Source organism: Oreochromis aureus, linkage group 6 (genome assembly GCF_013358895.1).
Source record: "Oreochromis aureus strain Israel breed Guangdong linkage group 6, ZZ_aureus, whole genome shotgun sequence".
Taxonomy (NCBI): domain Eukaryota; kingdom Metazoa; phylum Chordata; class Actinopteri; order Cichliformes; family Cichlidae; genus Oreochromis; species Oreochromis aureus.
The window spans coordinates 13,273,219-13,299,266 of record NC_052947.1 but is presented as its reverse complement, the minus strand read 5'-3'; the positions used below and the strand labels follow the sequence as shown (position 1 = coordinate 13,299,266).

At 42.0% G+C, this 26,048-nt stretch overlaps 1 protein-coding gene across 1 annotated transcript in view; it reads left to right on the top strand.

Moving 5' to 3' along the window:
• The first annotated feature begins 316 nt into the window (after positions 1-316).
• Positions 317-26,048, top strand: part of LOC116335293 (unconventional myosin-XV-like) — a 50,421-nt gene continuing 24,689 nt past the window's right edge. The window contains exons 1-36 of the mRNA XM_039613242.1: positions 317-1,732; positions 1,829-1,948; positions 2,057-2,374; positions 2,585-2,782; positions 3,065-3,297; positions 3,614-4,019; positions 4,309-4,391; positions 4,827-4,890; positions 5,015-5,124; positions 6,870-6,944; positions 7,097-7,193; positions 7,410-7,513; positions 8,066-8,129; positions 8,784-8,897; positions 10,919-11,080; positions 11,196-11,309; positions 11,420-11,478; positions 11,817-11,940; positions 12,052-12,147; positions 13,771-13,902; positions 14,619-14,744; positions 15,836-15,913; positions 16,024-16,175; positions 17,796-17,841; positions 17,968-18,092; positions 18,555-18,672; positions 18,775-18,950; positions 20,352-20,436; positions 20,754-20,835; positions 21,046-21,176; positions 21,576-21,671; positions 23,272-23,400; positions 23,491-23,597; positions 23,766-23,944; positions 25,266-25,338; positions 25,484-25,675. Coding sequence (XP_039469176.1) covers positions 317-1,732; positions 1,829-1,948; positions 2,057-2,374; positions 2,585-2,782; positions 3,065-3,297; positions 3,614-4,019; positions 4,309-4,391; positions 4,827-4,890; positions 5,015-5,124; positions 6,870-6,944; positions 7,097-7,193; positions 7,410-7,513; positions 8,066-8,129; positions 8,784-8,897; positions 10,919-11,080; positions 11,196-11,309; positions 11,420-11,478; positions 11,817-11,940; positions 12,052-12,147; positions 13,771-13,902; positions 14,619-14,744; positions 15,836-15,913; positions 16,024-16,175; positions 17,796-17,841; positions 17,968-18,092; positions 18,555-18,672; positions 18,775-18,950; positions 20,352-20,436; positions 20,754-20,835; positions 21,046-21,176; positions 21,576-21,671; positions 23,272-23,400; positions 23,491-23,597; positions 23,766-23,944; positions 25,266-25,338; positions 25,484-25,675 — 5,984 coding nt within the window. The remainder of the gene's footprint in view (positions 1,733-1,828; positions 1,949-2,056; positions 2,375-2,584; positions 2,783-3,064; positions 3,298-3,613; positions 4,020-4,308; positions 4,392-4,826; positions 4,891-5,014; positions 5,125-6,869; positions 6,945-7,096; positions 7,194-7,409; positions 7,514-8,065; positions 8,130-8,783; positions 8,898-10,918; positions 11,081-11,195; positions 11,310-11,419; positions 11,479-11,816; positions 11,941-12,051; positions 12,148-13,770; positions 13,903-14,618; positions 14,745-15,835; positions 15,914-16,023; positions 16,176-17,795; positions 17,842-17,967; positions 18,093-18,554; positions 18,673-18,774; positions 18,951-20,351; positions 20,437-20,753; positions 20,836-21,045; positions 21,177-21,575; positions 21,672-23,271; positions 23,401-23,490; positions 23,598-23,765; positions 23,945-25,265; positions 25,339-25,483; positions 25,676-26,048) is intronic.

Here is a 26,048-nt window from a genome sequence, read left to right as displayed (position 1 = left end):
TCGTGCTTCCATGAGAAGGCGAAGTCCTCCACCAGCACCCAGTCCTGCCCGCAGCCCATTTGAAGCTAGAAAGATTCATAGGTCACCATCCCCCAACCTCTCTCCTGCTCATGTATCTCCCCCCCTCTCCCCACAGCTCAGCAGAAGACCATCTCCTTCCCCATCTCGTCGTAGCTTATCTCCTGCTGGGCCCCGGCCTGCCCTATCATCCCCTACTCTTTCTCGTCGCTCAACTCGACTGCTTAGGGATCCAACACCAGTGGCCCGGCCTCGGATGGGTGGAAATGTTCCTTTAGGTACTGTCAGACCCTCCCCTATGGGTCTCCGAGGACGTCCAGTGCCCCCACCAACCCAGAATGTGCGTCCTTTTCGTGCCTCCTCTATAAGAAGCAATAGGTCTTCTGTTCTCACAGTGGACTCCTCGTTTCACTCCTCTCCTTTCCACTCCCCTCACATGGTCCACCGCACTCCCTTGGGGAGAAGAGAATCTGGAAGATTACCTCCTCGTCCCATTGCTCGAGGACGTCCACTTGTGGCCCAGCGGTCAGTAAGAAGTATGCCACCCCCTTCTCCGCAGTTTTCCATTAAACACATACCGCACTCCGCGTCCCCGCACCTCTCTCCTCGAGTCTCCCGTCAGCCCTCCCCCCTCCTGCCCCCTCGTGCTGTCCACTCGCCCACTTATGCACCAGAAATGATGCCCTATGCTGATCCTTACACTCAACAGTCACATCAATTTGTAGCCCCATCTTCTCCCATGCTTTATGGTGCTTTGCAGAACCAGTCTCTCCGACAAGCCTCCTTCTCATCCCCCCTTGGACCTCAGGTAGCCCAAATGGTAGGGATGGAGGATATGGTTCCTGAAGTAGACCCTTATGTTCCCTTGTCCCCTACTTTGTCTGGTGCAATGCAAAACCAGGCTATTCGTGATGCCTCCTATGTCCCCTCACTCCAGAGACCAGTGTCACCTTATGGTCAGCCTATGGCACCCTCATCTCCTATGCTGTCTGGGGCTCTGCAAAATCAAGCTCTACGAGATGCATCTTATGTTTCACCTTTACAAAGACCAGTGTCACCTCTTGAACCTTCTCTGTCCCGTTCTTCTCCGGTACTATCTGGAGCTCTGCAAAACCAGGCAGTGAGAGAAGCGTCCTATATATCTCCTATTCGTAGACCTCAATCCCCTTATCCCCCATCTGTACCTTCATCACCAGTGCTCTCTGAAGCCATGAGACATGGACAGGGACTAAGAGGCGTAGCTTCCTATCAGACTTCACAGTTCAGTTTGCCATACGGACCAACTGTTGTTACGCCATATGATTATATCTCTGAGCCTGCCCCTGCACCGCTGCTCCATGATGCACTGCAAAACCGATCTGGTTTGCAGAGTGTCTCAACTATGAGATCCCCTATGATGCAGCGTCGTAACCCTTATGCACCAGCTGGGCCTCAGCTCCACAGTGCTCTTCAGCAGAACCCAAACCTTCGCCAAGCTTCTTATCACACTCCTGTGCAACTCAGACGATCTCCATATGGACCCAAACCACCCTCTTCCCCAGCATTAGGAAGTGCCCTGCAAAACCCACAGTTGATGCAAGCGTCTTACCGTCTGCCAGATGGAACTTTGGTTTCACCATATGCAGATCCACGTTCCTCCCCATTGCTTGGCCATGCCCTGCAAAATCAGCAAGTTCGTGGAGCTTCGTATGTCTTGCCCGATGGATCGATCAGGGTACGTAAATGGAATATGCCAGTTACGTAGGCTACAACAACAGCTGCCTCATTACATTATACTCTTCTAATTCACACTCTGCCTCTACCCACATAGGACCCTCGTATGCCTCAGAAGCCAATGTCTCCTAACCTCTCGAGAGCTCTTCAGAACCAGAACCTTAAGACTGCTTCATATACTCTTCCGGATGGGACCATTATAGATCCTAGACAGCAAGTAATCCATGCCTTATGTTCCTTTCTTAACTCATTCTTTTCATCATCTGTTTGTTCAAAATAAGGAATCTTTTAATACATTTTTCTCTCTTTGTTTTTGCTCATTCAGCAACCCATTTCCCCAAACTTGGCTAAGGCCCTAAGCAACCCAGTTTTGCGTGAGGCCTCCTACTCTCTCCCCGATGGGACCATTGTGATTGACCCCAAGAAACAAAAGTCCCCCAATCTTGCAGCAGCACTTCAGAACCCTTACCTCAAAAGTGCATCCTACACCTTGCCAGATGGCACCATCATCATTGATCCACGCAAACCTGTCTCTCCAAACCTTTCCGGTGCCCTCCAAAACAGCGCCTTGCGGAGTGCCTCATTCAAATTACCGGAAGGGGTTCAAGACCCCAATACACCCATATCACCAAACTTGGCCAAGGTTAGTTATTGATGTGTTATGTGCTATGAATTTCTCTTTCAAGTCACCCTCTCTTCCCCACATAGTAGGACTTGTGTAAAAGTTAACAAGTATGAGTATCATGTCTTTAAAAGTTCTCATGGCTCCAGTTTGGCTAATAATCACTGTTGACCTGAGGTGCCTCTTTAATTCACTGATGACTAAATCATTTGTCTCTGTTTTAAAACTTAGGCTCTCCAAAACCCAGCCTTGAAAGGAGCTTCATACATGCTCCCAGATGGAACTATTATCGTTGACCCAAGAAAACCAAAGAGCCCCAACCTGGCAGCTGCCTTGCAGAATCCTTATTTAAAGGGTGTGTCCTACACCCTGCCCGATGGAACCATCATCATTGACCCACGGAAGCCAGTTGGCCCTGATCTCTCTAAAGTGTGTACCTGTTAAAAATAGTATATAGTTTAGCTTTGCTACAGTAATCTATGACTATTTATTACTATTTACTATTACTATTTATACTATTTAATAAAGTATAAAGTATACGTTATTTGTATTGCTTTTATTTATGTTTTTATTGCTGTTTTTTGTTTCTAAAGTTAAGCATAACATTCTAGCTATTACAGACTATTGAAATAAAGTGTAATATTAGGGACATTTTAGTGACCTAAACTGCACTCTTGAGTAACTTCTCTGCTTTTCCTCTGCCTCCTTCAGGCTCTTACGAATGCAAACCTTCGAAGTGCATCATATCGTCTTCCTGATGGGACCCTGGTAATCCCTGGTCAGCCTCCAAACCTTTCATCTGCTCTGAGGCAAAACCGAGCTCTTCGTTCTACAGGTCTCTATCATCTGTCAGAAAACTCTGTGCTGTCAGGTGCGCCCAGACCCACACCTCCCAACCTATACGCTGCGCTGCAGAAGGAAGATATGCGTGGTGCCAGTTACAGGTAGGAAACTATTCTGTTACTGGAAACTATCACAAGTGACCTGATTAGGTTTTTCCAGGTAAATAACCTGCTAGGAAATCAATCTGCGAGCTGGGGATTCATTTAAACTAACTAACAGACAAACCCAAATCATCTCCAGTTGACTGTATAAAATCTACATATGTTTGATGGTTCTTTATACTTTGATTTTGACCATTTTGCAGCATTTAGTCTTGTATACTCCACACACTAGAGAATAGGCCCACTTAATGTTCGTGTTCACATTTTGCCAGTGTGCCACAGTTACATGCTATTCATCAATTTTCTCATCCATCAGGCTTCCAGATAAATCTCTTCTCACACGGCAGTTCCACAATCCAAGCCTGTCTGATGCCATTCAAAACCAGCACCTTCGTTATGCTTCATACACGGTGCCAACAGGACTGCAGGGTGAGGACAATCGCTATGCTGTGATTCCTCCGTATGGGCCACGCTCAGGCCACTGGGCCAGAAATGCTCAAGGAGGAGGGGATGGAGGTGAGGACGTTTGGGCAGCTGAGAGGGTTTTACCACATGGCACTGTCCAGAATTTATCTAAGTGGTCGATGTACAAAGAAGATGGGGTGTTAGAAGGATATTCACCCGCACCTCGATTTGTGGATGGAAAGGCTCAGGACCCAGACTGGGCTCCGGAGAGAGAGAGAGCCAGGCCGAAAGTACCAGGTCAAAGCTGGTATGACAAGGTACCCGAATGCAAGATTAACCCATTTTTAGGAGGATTTAAGTTTCTATAATTTTTTACAATTGGTGGAGAATAGATTGGCATAGGAACAAGCGTAATGTACAGATTATTCAAGCAATAACTGAGAAGCTTTAAAGCTAAATGGCCCTAGCAGCATTTCCTCGTAGAGTTCACAAACATCCGAATTTCTGCATGTTTTGCATCAGCTATGCATTGAGCCGTGACTGTACACCCCAGGCTTTGTTATTTGTGAGTGCTTGACTAATTATGTAAATTTCATGTGTGTCCAGATCTATTCTATCCTATGCATGCCCACAACAAGCCACAGGGTTAAACGCTGGGCGGAGGGAATGGAGGACTTGACACAGCTCTCGTAAGCACAAACCATTATTAACAGCCTCATTTCTTATTTACTTATATCACACTCTTACAAGCAGTTTATTCCCTGAGCAGAGTGTAACACAGTTTATTCTGTGGTTTGTTTGTTCCCAGTGTCCCTGTAAGCTCTGAAAAGCTTTGAAACACTATAATTATGTAAATTATATGTTAAGTATGTGAGTGTTATTTAACAAAAAACAAAGCTACACCCAAGTAGATCTGTTGATCTATGACCAGTTCACATCCGGAGCAAAAACCCCGCATTAGATATTTGTTTTGTTTTTAACTACAAGTCTTAGGAAATCAGAGAGCTCTTGAGTGTCTTTGAAAACCAATTAATGCTGGACGTCAAAGTGAGAGTGGGAGTGCTGCTTCAGCGGGACAATATGTGCTCAGGACATGAATTTTAATTTTCTGTGTTTAATTTCAGTGAGCTGAATGAGACCACTGTTCTGATGAACCTGAAGAAACGCTACGACCAGGATCTTGTCTATGTATGCTAAATCACTCATTTGCAAATTAAATAACCTAATATCATAAAATGTCACGGACACTGCCAGCTGCCTCAGTTCGTTTACCCTCCCTTTTGTCCTTCTGTCATTTCTGTCTTCCACTCAGACCTACATAGGCAGCATCCTTGTGTCCGTGAATCCATACAAGTTGCTCAACATTTACGGGACAGACATGGTGCTCCTTTATGAAGGTCATGGACTGAGTGATAACCCCCCGTAAGATCTGTGTCTGTGTGTGTGTTTTTTTGGGCTTTTGCATGTGTTGGACCTGTTGGAGTTTCTGCAAAAAGATAATGCGAGATATGCCATTTTTGAGTATTTTGCTATTAATAATCTGCAGAAGAGTCTTAGGCTTGAAATGATTTAATTCTGACTTTGTCTCAGAACTATGACAAAGGTCAGACATTTTTCTATGAAATTACCAAAAAGTCACAATTCTAAGACAAAAATCAGACTTTTCAAAATCTTTTTTGTATTTTACTTTTTTAAATTCACTAAGAAAAAAGTCATGAAAGCGTTTTTTTTTCAGTGACCTAATTGTTTTCTGTAGAAAATTACTGAACTTACTAAAAGAAACATTTCTTTTCAATTCAATTTCAATCTAATGTACATATTTTAATCTTACCTGTAATGATAATCTTCTGTGGGTCACTCTGTCTCAATTCATCAGATAAAACAAAACAATCAAAACAAATAAATCCAACCTGACCATCGCAGATTTGCCTGAAGACATTCTTAAAGAAAGACACGTTCCTACTAGGAAATCAAATTCCAGATCCCTACTGTTATTAGTTTCTGTTTTTGTTGTGTGTTTTTTTATTATTAAAAGATTTCAAAGATTAAGCTTTTTGGATATTATATTATATATTAACAGAAAGTGAGTTTCGATTCAGCCAGTGGATGTTTCTTAAAAGTTTTATGATCTAAGACCCCTTTCTAGACTATTTAATTATTTATTTATTTTCTAGACTACCCGGTTTTGGATTTATCAGACTTGAAGAAATCTGCCTTGTTTCAAACGTAATGGAACTAGACGGCACTAGCCTTGTAGTTCTAAACTGAAAAACTCAACAGGAGCTTTTCTTTCTGTTTATAAAGCAAACAAAAGCAGGTAGCTAGCTAGCATTATAGTTCAGCTGAAAGGATCCCATTATTTTTTTACATTCTGTCAGCAAAGTGTTACACTAAGCTGGCATAGTTCAGAATAAAGAAAACAGTTCCTTTGTGAAACTTGTCTTTGGAGTAAATGGGTTGTAATTCCATGCAAGAGACATTGCTGATGAGTTTTTCAAATTCAATTTTTGGCAAATACACGGTATTCTAGAGAAAGGCAGACATCTACACAGCTAATTTCTCCTGGTTCCCTTAACCCAAAAATCTAGATGCATAAATAAAACTATAGGCCAGACAATGGTTCATAGTTCCGACTTTTTCTGAAACCACAATTGTTCGAGTGCTGATAATTTTTAAAAAAAAGAAAAATATTAATTTGCAGATATATGAGTTTTAAAAATGTATCGTGTTATTCATCTTGGTTTTTCGTGGGTGAAAAAATTCACACTGATGACGCAGGAGTCTCAAACTCACAAAACACCACGTATCAAATGTGATACACTAGGCATGAAGAGGTTAAACCTTTAAGTGAAACCTTTACAGCTGTGTTTGTGTAGGCATGCGCTGTCTACATGTGTCGTAAGCTGTGCTCTGAGATCCTGTATGGCGGTAAATAAAGGTGTTAAAGGCCAGCACTCTCAGGTGTTAGTAACAGGCTCGCGTTACATTGTTAATGGTCTGTTGCCAAGGGAGAGTTTGGTTATGGATTTCACTGCCACTTCTACACACACCAAGCTGACATGCACATACAGCTGGTGTGTATGTGTGTGTGTGTGTGTGTGTGTGTGTGTGTGTGTGTGTGTGTGTGTGTGTTTTATTCTAATTCGACATCTTTTGTTGTGTTGCAGTCATCTCTTTGCCATTGCTAATCTCTCATATACCACCATGATGGATGCCAAAAAAGACCAGTGTATAGTGATCAGGTATGAAATGCTGATTAAAGTCAGATCTTTAAAACAGTGCAATGCTGTTTGGATATTTCCCATATATTTCCACGTGTTGAATTTTTAGAGCTGGCAGGCATCATAAAACGAGCGCTATAAATCATTCATATTGGTGTTTTTTGTTATTCCAGTGGAGAAAGTGGGTCAGGAAAGACTGAGGCCACTAAATTGATCCTGCGTTACCTGACAGCCATACACCACAAACGCAATGTCACACAGCAGGTATATGTCCAGTATCCAATTTTTTCGTATGAGTGGACAGAATGAAGCTCATATTTAGACAGTTTAAACTAACTTTTTTTTCTCTCACATCGTGGTCTTTAAATCTATCTTCTGCCTTCAGATAGAGGTAAAGTATTCTCATCGCTTCCCCCATATTTTGCTCTCTTTACCATCATACTGAAAGTGATCATAGTAATTTTTCCCTCTGTGCTGACTGGGCAGATCCTAGAGGCCATGCCCCTGTTGGAGTCTTTTGGGAATGCCAAAACAGTGCGCAACGACAACTCTTCACGCTTTGGCAAATACACGCAGATCTACATGGACGAGTGAGTAGTAACAACTTTTGCCAGTACATTCTTCTTCTTTCAGCTGCTTCCTTTTGGTGTTGGTGTTACGCCACAAAGGGATTTCCGATGTTTCGATGTGTTTTTTTTATTTTTAATATCTTTGTTTTATTGTTAGATAGACTGTAATCTAAAACATTTATGAAGAGGCTATATATAAAATAAAGAAATGGCCTGTTTTGCAAATACCTTTGTGACTCTACTCTGTGTTATACGTTATCTCACCCATTTTGGTCACTTGAAATGTCTTTATAGATCTGTAATGTTATCCCTGTATCATAACACACACACACACACACACACACACACACACACACACACACACACACACACACACACACACAGAATTGGTGACACCGGGTGTACTGGGGAATATGCTAATATGTCCCACTGGCACAGTTAGATGAGGAGTTGATTTTCTGTTAGAACTGTGACAGAGAGCACATTACACATGCATGACTTGTTACTTAACTCAGCCTTACTCTGTGTTTGCATGTGTGTGTGTGTGTGTACCTGACTGTGTAATTTTACCAGGGGTGTAATCAGCGGTGCCATAACGTCTCAGTACCTGCTGGAGAAGTCACGCATTGTCTTTCAGGTGAAAAACTCTCAAACACACGCATTCACACAACAGCTCAGGTGGAGTCTTTTTACCACTGAGTCATGAGCCCCATTCAGACATGCACTCCTTTCCATTAATCTGACGGCATCTGAACCTAGCGCTACATATCCTAGTAGGTACCCTGTTCACTTTTCCTGTAAAACCTGCAACAACAACCTTTCTAGGTACTAGGCCACTTACACGTCACCGAACGGCATTTGCATTGAAGAACAGGCAAGCACAAAGTCGTAACAGTGTCTTACCTGTGTAATTAGGTTCACTGCTAATTTCAAGCAAGATTTAAACATTGCTCTGTGATGTATTGTATTTTTGCCATCCACAGTCCACATATACCTCTAAGCCTGGTATAAGGGAGAATTAAATGTTTACATACTGTGGCTCTAATAACAGTGACGTATATCTGAATGGCTTTGAATGACAGACAACTGTGTCTTACAGACAAAAAGAGACAGATGTAGAGCTGTAGCCCGAGACTTTCTTCATGGTCACTCTCATCTGGTCACGCATCCTTTGAGTATCCCTCAAATATGCGTTTCATGTGTGTCCGTTTCAGTCATTTGCACTGCTAAGCAGTCCTAGTGTGTGCGCATGTGTCAGGGTGACTTTTTGTGTGTGTGTGTTTATTCACAGGCCAAATCAGAGAGGAACTATCACATCTTCTATGAGATGTTGGCAGGCCTTCCTCCTCATGAGAAGCACTCGCTGTACCTGCAGGAAGCTGAGACTTACTACTATCTCAATCAGGTGCTCAAATTCAAACACGCAGACATCCATCAGATATCAAAGAAAATCACAAGGACATTAACCTCCTGTAGAGTTACCATTAGCATAACCGCTACTTCAGTAAGCCTTAAGCTGTTAAGTCTTGACACTAAAATTCAATGGTTCACTCGAGGCACATTAGAATTCATTCATTTCAGTAATAATTCTGTGTGTAAAAAAAGAAAAAAACCCTCCAATTTATTTTTCCCAGTGAAGGACTTTAAGTGTTCACGACCGTTTCCTAAACAGCTTGTGATTTTACAAATCATCTGGCAAATAAACACTATGAAGTCAAATTTCAAGATGTTATTAAATACATTTTATATTTTCAGCAGAAGAAACTGAAAACAGCTTTCTAGCAATAAAATGTACACACACATCATCGTGTACAGTACAGGTCAAACATTGGACAGCAACACACTGACAAACATTATGGGGTGAAGGAGGCCTGACTGGCTTAACTGGATTCTCACGTGTGACTGTAGATTTGTGGTTATTTGTCCTTACACTTATTATACAAGGTGATTAACAGTACAGCATAAACATGTAGTTGTACAACTTTTCACTGTGTAACAATCGGATTCAGCCTGATGCTGCAAAATTGATCGGAGAAAGCTTCACAGTGCAAATAGACAATGACCCAAAGCATACTGCAAAAGCAGCCCAAGAGTTTCTTGAGGCAAAGAAATGGGATATTCTACAATGACCAAGACAGTCACCCGATCTCAGCCCAATAGAGCATGCTTTTCAGTTACTGAAGCCTAAACTGGATGGAGAGAGACCCACAAACAAACAGCAACTGAAGGCAGCTACAGTAAAGCCCTGGAAGAGCATCTGTGTCACGTTATCTATAATATATATATTTATAAAAAATGGCTTGAATTCCTAAACAGTTAATGGAATTTTTTTGTGAAACCAATTTAATTAAAACTGAAAGTCTGCACTTGGATTACATGTTGATTGTTTTATTTAAAATCCACTGTGGTGGCGTGTAGCGTGATCCAAACTCACCCATTGTTAAACCAGTCCTAAACAATGGATGGTCATCCTGAAAGAGATCTAACTGCTTTGCCTCATAGGTGTTGTTTCATTTGTTTCCACATTATTACCCTTAGTTATTGCTCCCTAGTATTACTCATCTAAAAACTATGGCTTATGCCAAGTCGTTACTTGGTTATCACAATGGTAATTACATGCTAATTAAAGGGTATTATCACACTATCGCCTATAAAATGCGGCCAAAATGATTTAACACAGGATAAAGTGATCACACAGAGCAACTTTATATTTAAATACCTCCCCCAGCATTACAACAGAGCAACCATATCCGCTTACTGCCACTCCAGTCAACTGTTTCTGACCTTTGAAATGTGTTGATGCTAAAACCATAAAACACCAGCTTATCCTGGTGAATAGCAATAACATTATACTTGTTGAATGTCCACTTTTCAGCATTTATATTGAAACACAGGTGTAACTGCAGCCTAGCAAAGCTGCAGGCACAGCTGTAGTCTTGGTTCTTCTTTGTCAGCTGTCCTGCAAACAACAAGTTTTTTTTTCCACACAAAGAAAATTACATATAGATCATCTGTTCATAATTATGACATTTTCTGTTTGTTTTTGCACGTGTGGGCTTTATTGCCAAGCTGATTTGCGCTCTTGTATTTCTTTATGAGGTAGCGTTCATCTTGGACTATTTCCCACCCAGTTATCGGTGTGTTTGTGGTAATTACAACAACATTTTTTGAAGAGTAACTTAACACTGGGCTGAGAGATAGCGTGTCATTGCTCTTCCTGACTGAGAGTGTGCTGACAAGTGAGCCCTTTTGCACTCGTAACTGCAATCGCCAGTGAGGTCATGGTGCTCTGATACACCCTGAAGTGGATCCTCTCCATCACTGCACCAAGAGACTCAAAGCTGCTGATAAGTTGCTCTTAAATTAGACCTAAAAAGGGTAAAATGTGTTTTCCCTAACAGTGCACTTGTGTGTCCATGCTTGCAGGGAGGGAACTGTACCATAGAGGGAAAGGATGACGGGGAGGACTTCAGGCGTTTGCTGAGTGCCATGGACATCCTGTGTTTCACCCCAGAGGAGCAAAATGGCATCTACAGACTTCTTTCCTCTGTCCTTCATCTGGGGAACATCTACTTCCAGCCACACCTGGTCTGTCTTTCAAACACAAACATGTATTTAGTTTCACGACCTAATGGTGAGGATGACGTTGGCAGTAATAATGACAGTGACTCCATATGTATGCGTCTGCGACTGTGTCCTGCAGGCTGAGGGTCAGGAGGTCGCATCAGTGGCGAGCACGCAGGAGATAAGGGTGGTGGCTGAGCTGCTGCTGGTCTCACCTGAGGGCCTACAGAAATCTGTCACCTTCAAGCTGACAGTAAGTGGCGCACACTTTTGCAGAAACAGCCCCGTGCACACACCACAGATATGATTATTTCTGTAACAAAATATAGATGTTAGATATCAGAGATGTGTTTGATCCCCCAGGATACGGTGCGGGAGAAGATCTATACTCCGCTGACAGTGGAGAGTGCTGTGGATGCCAGGTGAGTGAGTGACTAAAAGTCTCAATCTGTTAAATTAAACATGATGCACCTTGCTCTGCTTGGGGGAAAAAAAATGAAATAAAAGCCTTTCTGACAGACTTGTTCGGGCTTTTTAATGTCCTCATGTTTTTTTCACCCCCTTCTTTAAAATCATACCAGGAGACTGCTGAGAGGGAGCGAAGAGTCTTTGATATTCTCTTCCAATCTTTGGTAGAGGCATGTGAGGACAAAGGACGTCAGGGCTTGAAGTCGGGGGGTGGGGGGTTTCAGATGTCCTCTGTTTCCATAGGAACCGGGTTTTCTGTTTCCATAGAAACCTTATTGTGCGTTTTTCATAGAGATGCTGTTGCCAAGATCCTGTATTCGCTGCTGTTTAGTTGGCTGACGGAGCGCATCAACGGACGCGTCTACCCTCGCAACGAAGCCCTCTCCATCTCCGTGCTGGACATTTATGGATTTGAGGTCGCACTGAAGAGCACTCGCAGTAACGTCACATCTGTGTTTGTGTCTGAGCTGACCCGTGTGCTCAGTGACTCACATAACCCCCGGTTGTCTCTTCTGTGTGTCCTCCAGGAGCTACAGGTGAACAGTTTTGAGCAGCTGTGCATCAACTACACCAATGAAACTTTGCAGTTCTACTTTAACAGGGTCATTTTCCAGGAGGAGCAGGTCAGAGAAATACAAGTTAATGTGTTCATTTCCCATTTAGCTCACATCAGTGACATCACTGACCAGTTTGTTAGGTACACCTGTTCAACTTTTCATTAATGCAAGTATCTAATTGCCCAATCACATGTCAGCAACTCTATGCATTTACACATGTAGATGTGGTCAAGACCACCTGCCAAAGTTCAAATTGAGCATCAGAATGGAGACGAAAGGTGATTTAAGTGATTCTGAACATGGCATAGTTGTTGGTATGAGATGGGTTTGAATGGTTTAGAAACTGCTGATCTGATGGGATTTTCCCAAACAACCATCTCAAGGATTTACAAAGAACAGTCTGAAAAAGAGAAAATATCAAATGACCGGCAGTTTCTCTGTGAAAATGTCGTTTTGATGTCAGAGTTCAGAGCAGAATGGCCAGACTTCTTCAAGCTGATAGGAAGGCAACAACCAATGTATCCAGAAGAATGAATGCACAGTGCCTTGAGTACCTGAAGCAGATGGGCTACAGCAGCAGAAGACCGCACTGGATGCCGCTACTGTCAGCTAAAAACGGAAACTGAGGCTACAATTCACATGGGCTCACCAAAACTGGACAAAAGATTAGAAAAATGTTGCCTGGTCCACTGAGTTTCAATTTATGCTGCAACATTCAGATGGTGGAATAAAAATCATGAAAGAATGGATCCATCCTGCCTTGTATCAATGCTTCAGGCTGCTGTTGGTGTAATGGTGTGGGGATATTTTCTCGGCACACATTGGGCCTCCTTAGTGCCAAATGAGCATTGTTTAAACACCACAGCCTACCTGAGTATTGCTGCTTACCATGTCCATCAGTTTATGACAACAATGTACCCATCGTCTGATGGTTGCTTCCAGCAGAATAATACACCATGTCACAAAGCTCAAACCCTCTCAGACTGGTTTCTTGAACACAACAATGGTTTTCACTGTACCGAATGGCCTCCACAGTCACCAGATCTCAATCCAGTACAGCACATTTGGGATGTCATGAAGCAGAAGGTTCACATCATTGATTTGCAGCCAACAAATCTGCAGCATCTGCCTGACGCTATCATGTCACTAAGGACCAAAATCTCTGAAGAATGTTTTCCAACAGCTTGTTCAATCTATACCATAAAGAATTAAGGCAGTTCTGAAGGCAAACAGGAGCACAAACTAGCAAGGTGTTCCCAGTAAAGTTTTCAGTGACTCTATGTATGTGAGGGTGTCTATAACTACAGATAGAAGCATCACAATAGTTTACAGGCAGCCACAAAGCAAAAAAACAACAACAACACAAAGAAACGCATAGTTCACCACTGAAGCCAACAAGATAATTTAATGTAGCGACAAAGAAAGTTAAAATGACACCAGAGAAGCTTAAAGAGTTTTGTGTTAATGATACAGAAGCACAACTGTGAAACCTATATTCCTGTTTCACAGTTGTAGCCCCATGTCACCTGTCAAAGGAGGGATTTCCAGAGGCGCATTTAAACTCAGGCTATCAAATCTTTCACAAATCATAGCAGAAAGCAAGAACTAATTAGCAGCGAGTTAGTCGAGTTTTACACACACCAGCCTGACGAATCTTGCGCTTGTTTTGTGCTGAATTGTGCTGCGTAGGAGGAGTACATGCGGGAGCAGATCAAATGGCAGCAGCAGCCCTTTGGCCACAACCAGGCATGCCTCGACCTTATTGCTGCTAAGCCCCATGGGATACTGCGCATACTGGACGACCAGTGTGGTTTCCCTCAGGTAAGCCCGTTCCTGTTAAACTAATAACCGTTTTCTCCAGAGTTATTGGAACTCGCCTAAATTGAATCAAAAACACATACAATATGAAAGTGAATACAATAATGGTAAACACAAGCAGTGTTTAATTAAGACAAAGGTGGTTAATGATTTATAACTCCACGGAGAGAGAAGCCCCAAGTGCGCGAAGAACAAGTGATTGAGACAGACTCAGTATGTGGAGAGCGAGCGCACTTATAATAAGCTTATATTAGATTACAGGAAACTTTGGAAGAGTTGCACTCTTTAAGCGTGCTGTTAAAAAAAAACACAAGCCAACAACAGCTCTAACTTCATATTTCATATCTCAGTTTTCAAAAGAAATTGAGTTAAAAAAGAAAAAAAAACTCTCACTATTGGATTTCTCATTAACCAGGAGACTGTATTGTAGCCAGCTTCAATCAATACAAAACTATCCCACATGCTCACTTAATTGCCTACCTGCTGCTATCATTATTCCCGGGGCTCCCAGTGTAAGAAGCTGTCTGAGCTCATAGTGAGATAAATGTATTATAAGTCTCTGATGCTCGGAGTGAAATATGAACACGCCGTTACATGAAAAACCCACTGAGGCGATCTGCCAAACACACACGCAGACACGCACAGGAAACATGTGTTTGTGCTGTAGAGGTTTAGTTTCCATGGCTCAACAACCATTAACCATCTCCAATCATTGCTAGGCAACAGACCACACCTTCCTTCAGAAGTGCCACTATCACCATGGAAACAATCCGCTCTATGCCAGGCCAAAGATGCCACAGCCAGAGTTTACCCTGAAACACTATGCAGGGAAGGTCACCTACCAGGTACTTCCCGTCTTCCCTGTTTTCTTTCTTTCCTGCTTCTGTGTTTTGCTTTTTAACATTTTCAACTTTTAATTTCTCAACATTTCAATCTTTTTTATAGCCTTTTTTTTTCAATGTTCTTCTATGATCATTTCCTTTTTTCCCCTCTTTTTTTGCATTCTCACATAAAGTGTATCTGGAAAGTATTCGCAGCTCTTTACTTGTCCCACATTTTGTCATATTACAGCATTATTTCAAATCACTGATTAAATTCATTTTCCACTTAAGAATTCTACAAACAGTAAAAAAAAGTTTGCTTGAAATTTTTGCAAATTTATTAGAATAAAAAGCTAAAATATAACATGCACATAAATAAGAATTCACACCCTTTGCCAATGATTATCTGTCAGATGTCTGTACAGCTTGACTGGAGTCCACTTGTGGTAAATTCAGACATACAAGGGCCGCAGGTCAGACTCAAACTGGGGCTGTTGCATTTCAGCCGTATAGCGTATGTGCACCTGCTCAAACACTGAGTTAAACAGGTGCCCATCAGATCCAAAGTCCACATTGTTCTTGGATGTAAGGATTTTAAAGAATTTAAAATGAATACACACCAAAATCCACACATCTGACAGCCACAGGTGCTGTTGAAATGACATTTTTAATTGAAAACTTAGTCGGAGTGAGTAATTTTTCTTTTAGTTGACTAATTGCTTAACAGCTCCAGAATTAACAGTCTGTCCATCCATCTGTTTTTTTCCATCCATTCTTGTTCAGGTTCACATGCGTGGCTTCTATTGTGAATAAATCATTGTGAAATAGTACACAGGAGTACTGAAAAACTGTGTTATAATAATGAATGAATGTGATTTAGTATTGAAGGTTATTAGGTTTTTCATCAAAATGTCTTTCTTTGGCCAGTATGATTGTGAAACAGGTAGTCACTTGAATGCTGTGTGGTATGTTTTAAACATATTCTAATGTAATCTGTCAAAACCAGACTCCAGAGATATTTCCATTCCATAAAAATCTCCCTGTCGTTCATTCATGTGGCCACACATTTCTGGTTTGAATCAATTTGCAATAGTTTTGAATGATTTGTGATGCAGGTCTACAAATTCTTGGATAAGAACTTTGACATGGTGCGCCAGGATGTTTTGGACCTCTTCATCCAGAGCAAGAACACAGTAAGAAGTGGAAATGCTCAGAAAAATCACAACTATTGATTCAGATACTAAAGTATGGTGAAGCATGATATTGTAATGTGGATATTATCTGTGACTTTCTGTGTGTGCAGATGGTTTCAAGCCTCTTCTTGAAGCACTCGGAGTCTTTGTCTCAGCAGCGGTCTAACGTGCGGCGCAGCAGCGCAGCTCGCCGTTATCAGGCCAACACGGTCAGCGCAAAGTTTCAAAGCAGCCTGCAAGAGCTGCTGGAAAAGATGGAAAGGTTTTAGTCATCCTCTGCTCATTTATCTCTTTAAAACAAGAAGACTGCATCGCAGCTTTCTTTGAAATCTCTCCCTCTTTGACACTCACTCGAGTTCCCACAATACACTGAGCCTGTCATCACTTCAGGTGGGCCACTAAGTCAAGCTCAGCTACAACTGCGATGAATCAGCTGAATGTTCAGCGGACAATCTTCTATGCATCCAGCTGACAAATCGCATAATGGGTGGGCAATTTAAGTAGCTTTATCCTAAAGTCACACAAGGAAAAACAGTGGACCGCAATGCAACCATGTGCAGTAAAACTGAATGCTTGCTTTGAAGATGAGAATCAGGTCAGTTACTGTCTTTAAAGCAGTTTTGATGGATCAACACGCTGATAAAATAACAATACAACTGAGTCAGTCTGCAGCTGAATAGGGTCAATCTGGCAATTATGTGAAATCTGTTTGTGATAATCTGGTGTTTAACTGTGACTAATTGGATTAAATCACAAATCTGTTGGCATCAAATTCACATTAACTACTTTCATTCGGACTCCAGACACAACCTCATAGATCTGAAACAAATATTCAGAAATTACTTGCAAACTGACCATGTGACCGGCAAACTTGCTTTTATATAGACATGTAACCAGATTACAATCAAACTGAGAGATGAGTCCCCCGTTGCAAAAAGACACCTGCATACCTGTTTCCCTTGACTCAGAATATAAATTAGAAAGTTACTTGCCAACTTTTACCAGTCTGTATGCGAGTGGTTGCAGAGAGTCAAGTCAGACCGCAGTTGTTTGGAGACAGGTTGCCTACCACCAGGCAATCGGTGCAGTCACCTTGCAATCAAAAGTGGTCACTCGGAGGTCCAGTTTTTCCTAGTTGCCATGAGGTTGCCATCCTGTTTTTACTGTAGTGTGACTGAGCCATGACTCTGCTTGCAGTTAAGAATCATCTGCAAGCCCCTTTGTACCAAGCCCCCCCCCCCATCTCCTCCTTTCATGGTGTGTCTGACTTAATCAGTATCATGTCTGCTGTCAGTTCTGTACAGTCTCGTTGGTCCTCTCCCTGCTGCCTCTAGCTTTGCATGTGTGCACATGGAAGGACGGGGAGGTGAGCAGCACCACACCATCAAATATGAATCGCAGTCGTGGGAAATATTAATCTCTTTTTAACTAAAGTGGTCCTGACTATCACCGGTGAAAAAAGATAACGATGCTTCATAAATGTATGAAATTGTCTGTGATGAGAGTGTCTGATGTGGGCAATGAGCAAAAGAAGGAGTGGTTTCTTTCACAGCTCTCATCAAACAACGCACACTCTATCACGGCCTTGTTCCTAAAGGCGGATTGAACAATTTGTTTTGCCGTGGTGTACCATTAGACTAAAGTGATTATCTCTGACAGCCTTATTAGCCTCAATCATGTCTCAAATAGATGAAAACTGAGGCCTCAGGAGGTCTGTCAGTCTGAAATTGTTAATAATGTAGCTCCAGCTATAAAAGTACATGCCATGCATTCTCATTTTCAGCTGGAAAGTAGACTTCCGTGCACAGTTTATCAGGTTTCATCAGCTCAGGCATTTGTTTATTCACTTATCCATCCATTTATTCTCATCTATCTGTGACAGGTGTAACCCTTATTTTGTGCGATGCATCAAGCCAAACCATCTTAAGGTATATTTGCAAGTTGGATGACGTGTGCAGGCTTGCAGTGCTTTCTTGTTTAGATTTTTATTAATTTCTGTTTTTAAAAAAAGCATATATATGTGTGTGTGCATGTACATTTGTGTACTGTTATAGGAGCCAGGAATGTTTGACATGGAGCTGGTCAAAACTCAGCTGCATTACTCCGGCATCATGGAGACTATCCACATCAGGAAGGAGGGTTATCCAATCAGACTGCACTTTCACAGCTTCCTATCGAGGTTGGTCACCTACTTATCTCCAAGCTGATTGTGTTTGAATCATCATTCTCAGCTTCCTTTCCTCAAATAAATTGTTTCTGCTGCCCTCTCCACTCACTGCTTTCAGTTTTTAAAAATTGCTCAGATGATTGGCCTTTTTTTTCTGGGTAGAATACGTTTCACACACCGATTTCTTCACGCTGAAGTAGCCATCTGGCTTTTGTCACCTCCTGCAGTAGGAGAGCAGCTGAAATCAATTGATCTCACAGCGCCGTTCACCGCTCGCTGCCAAAGTAGTCTGAGAAAAAAAACAATGTCAGCACAGTACAGCGTTTACAATAAGATTCACAGATAGAAGTTACCAAAGCTGTGAATGCCCAGAATCCCAATAAGCTCTCAGATTCACCGCAAGTAATAAACAAAGATACACAAGATTTAGATGTTTTCACAGAATTCAGATTGAACTGTCACATGTCGACGCAGGTATAAAGCCCTGCTCTGCCTGAAGGATACTCCACCTGCAGACGGAGAAAACTGCGTGGCCATGCTCCAAAAACTCGGCCCAGTCAAGACCGACTCGTATCAGCTGGGTGTCAGTAAGGTGAGCGTTCTCAGAAATGTGCACACAAGTACAAATGATGAGGTCAGCTATGTCGTGCTTTAGATTTAAAAACAGATGAGTTTTTATTTGTGTGTTTTTTAGATTTTTCTGAAAGAGGAGTTGTATCAGCTGCTGGAGGGCAAGCGTGACCGTGTGCTGAACCTCGCTGCCATGACGCTGCAGAGATACACGCGCACGTGCTTCATCCGAAAGAACTTCATCAAATTCAAGCGCTTTCTGACTGTGTTTGAAGCTCGTAGCAGAGGCTACCTGGCCAGGTAACGTGGCCATCGTGTTGCCTTCATCTAATGCTTCAAAGCATCATCACTTCAGATTTCAAATGTCCTTATATACATATATATATATATATTTCCTCCTCAATTAATAAAGAAAACAGAGAAAAACTCCAAACAGTCACGATCTTATTTCTCTATTCTAAAATTCTTAAAGCTGAACACTATCAGTATCATCAGTCTTTTCCTGGAAGTCGACTGAGCCTCGGCTTTCTTCAGCAGCCAGCATCTTACCCTGTTTAGTCTGGAGTTTCAGTCCTGCACTTGGCAATTTAGGCTTTAGGGTTTGGTTTCACAGAGTCAAACAGGTCAAACCTTATCTCAGACAACCTGCTTCTTTGTCCTTGATGTGAGGAGACAAGGCCAGAGGATTCAGGCTGTACTTATCCATCAAAGGTGATAGATGTCTGATTCGCTGCAGGCCCAGCAAAGCCCATAGATGTTCAACCAATTTACATTTTGTTCTAGTGTGTAAAAAAATCAATAAAAAAGCACTAAAACTCAAGGTCAGACATTTCAAGACATTAATTATATTTCAGCAGCGGCCGGTCTCCCTCTGATGAATTTGGGGAAATGATACATTAAATCTTGTTACACCAGTTGCAGCATTAATTCTTATTAGAGTAAGATGTCAGACTTTTGAAGGAAAACATGGCAATTTTATTCATTTTTTTTATTTACATACAGTCATGATAAAAAGAAAGGACATAATAAAAATGATATCAACTACTTAGCAGGTTTTAAAATTAGGTAAATACAACCTGACATTAACAAAAGGGCATTACATATTAAACTTTGTCATTATTTTACTTTTTTTTTTAACAAAAATTAAAGCAAAATGCAGAAGCAGTGTGTGAGAAACTAAGTGCACCCCATGACTTAATAGTGTCTAAAACCACATTTAGACATTTACATACAGTAATCATTTTCTGTGTGACTTTATCAATCTCTCACACCTGGATGCTCCAGAGCAGAAAAGTGCAAAAGCTTCTGCTTCTATACAACAGATGCTCACACTCGCTGATGATCAATTTGATTAACAGCACCCAGCTGCTACTTACCCTCTCAATTCCTATGGAAGCAGTAAGGATGCTCTTAGTTTTCCACACACTGCTGCTGTATTTTGCCATTTTTGTCAAATAAATGCATGACAGTGTAATATATCACATTTGTTTGCTCATCTGAGATCGTATTTTTGTCATTTTAAGACCTGCTGTTGACGTGATTATTTTTATAACATCCTAAAACATAAAACTTCCAAGTTTTAAAATCTGATATTTCAGTGATTTTACAAGGACTCTATGTATTGAACATTAAATCAGTGTTTTCTCTGCTCTCTGTTTGCATCTTTGTGAATCCTTCATGGTTAATCCTTTTCCTAAACAGGAAAAACTTTGCTCTGAGGAGGAAGTACCTAATCAGGTTACGCTCCGTCGTGCTGCTCATCGTCAATCGCCAGCGTTACATGAGGGTAGGCACACACAGTTTGAATAAACTGCCGGAGATATTTACATATTTCTAAAAACAAGCGAACAAATCAAAAATGAACCAGCGTGTCAAGTATGATACTGTTGTGTTTCTGTCAGACAGTGGTGGAGCCTGCAAGGAAGGCGGAGGAGGTGAGACAGGGAGGACGTAGGGAGAATACGTCAAAGGGAGGAGGGCCGCATTTTGAGTAAGAGAAGAAGATTTCGTGTACGTGTGTAAATGTTTGACTACGTGTGTGTGTGTGTGTGTGTGTGTGTGTGTGTGTGTGTGTGTGTGTGTGTGTGTTTGCAACGTGTGCAGGATCGCATCAATCGAGAAGTGGTGAATGTGACAACATTGCCCATCCCCGCTGAGCTGGCCGCCCTGCTACAGGCTGCTTCAGGTACACACACACACACACACACACACACACACACACACACACACGCTCATATATAACACTTGCTGATATGAAGACAGTCTGTGCTATAAAAAAACCTCCATCAGAAGATGTGTTCCATCTTGTTTGCAGGTGGCCTCGAGAATATTTGCTGTCGTATTTCTGTGCTCACACACGGCCTGCTGGCTTTGTTTGTATGCGTGTGTCGTGCAGGTGGTGAGGAGCTGCATTCTGACTGCTTGGCCGTCGTTCAGGCTCCAAAGGTTCAGGTTGACCCCCAGCTGACCCTGCCCCTGGACATCAACAACTACCTCATGACACACTACATCCGGGCTATGTTTAGGGTAAAAATGAAGATACACACACAGTTATGCTCAGATCGTGTTAGAGGACATTACACCGACTTACATTTATCGCCTCTACACTTTCTGTAACCCTAAACATAACTGCTACTTGCTGAACCATAAACCTTTTACTGTAACATTAAATCAAGTGGTTGTCATAAAATGTAATTATTTACATCAAGAGGACTTGCTTTTTGTCACCACAGGGGAAGCAGGTCTGCACGATATCACTGTCTAAACAGCTTTATGTCCCTTACAACAGGAAACGTACAAACACTCAGGAAATGCATGTAAATTTTTGTGAATGGTTTAAATAAATGGGAAGCATCACAGGACTCACTTATATAAGGACTGTAAACGGTGCATATATCATTTCTCAGGCTGTGTGTGTGTTTATAGGAGCCGCTGTTTGGGATGGTGACAGCCCCGCTGGAGAATTCCCTGATTCGAATGGATGAGGAGCTAAAACACGGAGCCCTCAACGTTTTCATTCTGGTATAGTTACATTCATTTGTTGCTGGGTAACTCTGGTATCTACAGTGTAAATGAAAACCTTGGGGTGCTGAAAGGTCTAATCTAATGTCAGGATGAATGTGTCCTCCAGTTTTGGCACTTTAAAAATCTCTCAGCTACAGTTTAGTCCACAGGTTTTTGGAAAATGATACTTTTTATTTCTTGTAATGTTTTCTCTGTATAACACTGCGATGGGTTTTAAATCAAACACTGAAACAAGCAGGTGACCAGGTGAAGCCGGGTCCCTTGTTATTTCATTAAAGCTTAGGCAGATAAAAGATCTGTGGCTGAACTTGCATTTGCTAGCTCTTCAGCTCTTAATATGAGGTCCCAAGACATGTAAGGGAAGGAGGCTGTCAGAGAGATGGCAAAAACTTTAGGAGTGGCCAAATCAACTCGCACCAGAGTGATGGGAAGAGAAAAGTATGGAGAAGGAGAGAGACAGCTCACCATCCAAAGCATATCACATTATCTGTCAAACATGGTGGGGCAATGTTACGGCATGGGCATGTATGTATGGCTGCCAGTGGAACTGGGTCACTGGTATTTATTGATGTTGTGACTGCTGATAGAAGCAGCAGGATGAATTGTGAAGTGTGCAGGGCTACACTCTCTGTTCAGACTCTGCCAAAAGCTGCAAAACTGATTGGACAGTGCTTCACACTGAAAAAGGATAGTGACCTAAAGGAACCCAAGAGTTTGTCAAGGCGAAGAAAGTGGAAATATTATTCAGTGACCAAAGTCAGTCACCCGATCTCAACCCAACCGAGCATGGTTTTCAGTTACTGAAGACAAAACTGAATGCAAAGGGACCCACAAACAAGCAGCTACTGAAGCTTTGCTTTTTTATGGAGCTTATAGTTGGGGCTGGATCAGGTGACCTTAAATCCTCCCTTAGTTATGCTGCAATAGGCCCAGGCTCCTTCATGGCTTCCCATCAAGTACTGACTGTTTCTTCTTCACTTTTCTATTTTCACTCACTGTGTGTTTTCACACCACTCTGTTATTATTAATGAGTTATTATTAATCTCTAGCTCTCTTCCAAAGTGTGTCTTTTGTCCTGTCTTCCTCCCCTCACCACAAAGCGGTCATGGTATTCTGCTGGAGGTTTCTTTCTGTTAAAAGGGAGTTTTTCCTTCCCACTGTCACCAAGTGCTTGCTTATAGGGCGTCGTTTGATTGCAGGTGTTTTCTCTCTATTGTTGTAGTGTCTTTACCTTACAATGTAAAGTGCCTTGAGGTGACTTTTGTTGTGATTTGGTGCTTTATAAATAAAACTATATAAATTGGGGGAAATATGCATAAAAATAGCTGTAGTTCCTAAATAGTTCATACAATATTTATATTCAAACATTTAATTAAAGCTCAAAGTCTGCACTTCCATCACATCTTAGTTTGATTTAGTATCTGTCCTGGTCCAAACACTTGTGGTTCTAACTGTATCTGTGTTGATTTCGCCATCAGTTTAATTGGACATCAACTGTTCAAAATCAGTAAAACCGTTTTTGGCCAAACCTATACATTCTGGGACTTGAGTTTTACTTATTCATGTCTTAAATACCAACTACCCGTGTTTTTAATAGATACTTAGGTTCATGGGCGACCCAAACTTGAACGGGGCTCAGGAGAATCTGTTCGGGAACTACATCATCCAGAGAGGACTGGCCAATCCCAGCCTCAGAGATGAGATTCTGGTTCAGGTGGCAAATCAAGTAAGAACCACTTTTTGTGTCTACTAATAAACTACATTACTAATTAAATTTTTTCTTAATTTACTTAACTGCTGTCTTTTGTACCACTAGGCGTGGAGGAATCCTAACATCCTAAATTCAGAGCGCGGCTGGCTCCTGCTTTCTTCCTGCCTTTCTGCCTTCCTGCCCTCTCAGAGGCTTGCAAAGTACCTGCTGAAGTAAGACGTGTGCCTGCATCATAGAAACCATCCACCACTATTAGCAACAGTTTATTGATCTTTATGCTCTACATTAATTTGTTCTTCTGAAGTATTTTGCTCCTTGTTATATTTTTGCAGTGCTTGTGCTGATACTTGTGTTTGTTCGTGGTTGTTGTTGTTTTGCAGGTTTGTGTCTGACTACGGGCCGGAGGGCTATGACTGTGTGTGCCAGCACCGTCTGCTTCAGGCCCTGCAGAGGCTCAGTGGCGGGCCAGAGTATGTCAGGACGTACCCACCCTGCCTACTGGAGTGGACCGCCAATCGCAAGAGAGCTCACACGGTTCTGCACGTGCACTGTTTCGATGGTGAGAAAATGAACAACACACAATGAAAACCTTCATGAAGAGAATGCAAGCAATTTTTTTGTTTTCCTTTGTTTGTTTGTTTTTTTAGAGATGTGCCCCTGATCCTGAGCCTGGGGCTACCAACTATATTTGTAGTCAGCATATTCACTTTCTTTGAATTTAGTTAAGCTCAATCCTATTTTCAAATCATTTTCTCATTTTGTAAAACTCGCTAAGAAGCAAAAAGGGAAATGATAAAAAGAATGTTGAAAAATAGCATTTATATATATATATTTTAACTGCCCATTGCCTTTTTGACTGAATGCTCTTAATCTGGTGCAGCAACACTGTGCAACATGTACACATATAATAACTATGAGATGCAATCAAAGGTTTCAGGGAGTCTGCCCAGAAAAAAATCTAAACCCTTACCTGATATAAATTTGGAGGATCTTGGTTTGCAGGATCACCTCCTCGTGTACCTCTGGTTCACTTTCAGCGAGGATGTTGCTTTTCGATTGCTCTTTGGAAGTCTTGTTTTACCTATTTGCAAAAGAAGATGGGAAGAGGGCAAAAACCAGGTTAAAATGACTCATGCTTTCATGTCCGTGACATCACCCTGGCTTTACTCTGAGACTACATGGTGTCAAGTATCATGTCAGGAACATGATGTAGGAGAATGGTCCTTATTTTTTCCCCACATTCAGCAGGCATTGCACTGTGAATTTATTACCCAGGATCGGTCTGTGAAAACTGAATCTTTCTGTAACGTCCTGAGATGTCCAAGGGAGATTATTCACTGCCATTATTCACACCGACACAATCATCGCTCACCACCCACAGTGTTTGACAAACGATTTTGTCCTTTTCTCCAAAGATAAATTAAAGTTGAAGCCTCAGAGTAATCTAAAATTAGCGGAAGACCATCTAAAATGTGAGATTGGCCACATTTATATCTGTATGGTAGGAGTTGTGGTCTTATTATTGAACCTATTGAATTGATCATTTGGTACAATTTGACTCCCTGTGGCTGAGGCAACCTCGACTGTCTTTATTTCCCCCTGAGCCCAGTCAGTGTGTTCACTCTTCAGCATGACAGCGGTATCTGTCTCTCTCTCTCTCATTTCCGCCTCTCATTCAGCTAATCTGTCCTCGAGCTTCGTGGCAAGTCCGCTGAGGATTAGACAACACCTGATACTCGCTCTGGTTCACTGGTCTTGTTTGCTGTGCTGGTGTCTGTGGGAATCTTCCCAAACACACCAGTGAGGGCGAGTAGAACTTTGTTTAAGCAACACAGCATTTAGCAGTTAATTTTATTCACTCTGGGACATTTGCTCTTCAGGTGTGTCCTTTCTGTGTCCACTGCACTCATGGACGACAGGAGAAGAGATGGCCAAAGACATCTTACAACACAGGTAGCATCTTTGTGTCCGACGTTAGCACAAAATTCACTGGGTAATGTAGAAATGTTGAAAAAAAAGAAAAGCGGATGACAAGTGAACAGATTACAGTCTTGTGGTATGCGCCTCTGTGTGCGTCTGTGTGTGTATGTGTGTCTAGGGGTGTGGTGGAGGGCCGTCGAGGATGGTCGGTGCTGCTGAAGGAGCCGGCTCAGTGGGTGGAGCTAGAGGGCTCAGACTACGTTCTGGACCTGATGTCAGATCTGGAGCTTCCTGCTCACTTCCCCAAACACAGCAGCTACTTCATCATCTCTGCACAGGAACCAACAAGAGTGCGGGCCAATGCCAGCATGTAAGACACACACACACACACACACACACACACACTGAAATCTCTGAGATTTCATGAACCCATCCAGCCATTGTGGGGTTGAGTTTGTCACTGTTAACATTTTAAGATGATGAAGTTAATAAGTGCATTTTCTCTGGTGCTGTACTTACTCATAACTTTGAGATACTTTTGAGATACAACTTCAGGCCTGCTGGAAATATTCAACTTTCCAATCCACTGGTAGCACAAATTCCATTTCTAGCCTCAGAGGTATTTTAACTTCAGATGCTTAAGGTTAGTATAGTTATAAATTATGCCTTCCTTTGTCTGTACCTGCAAACTGACTGATTCAGTTAGAAACAACAGTAAATATTGTTTGTAGCTGTTCTCAGCA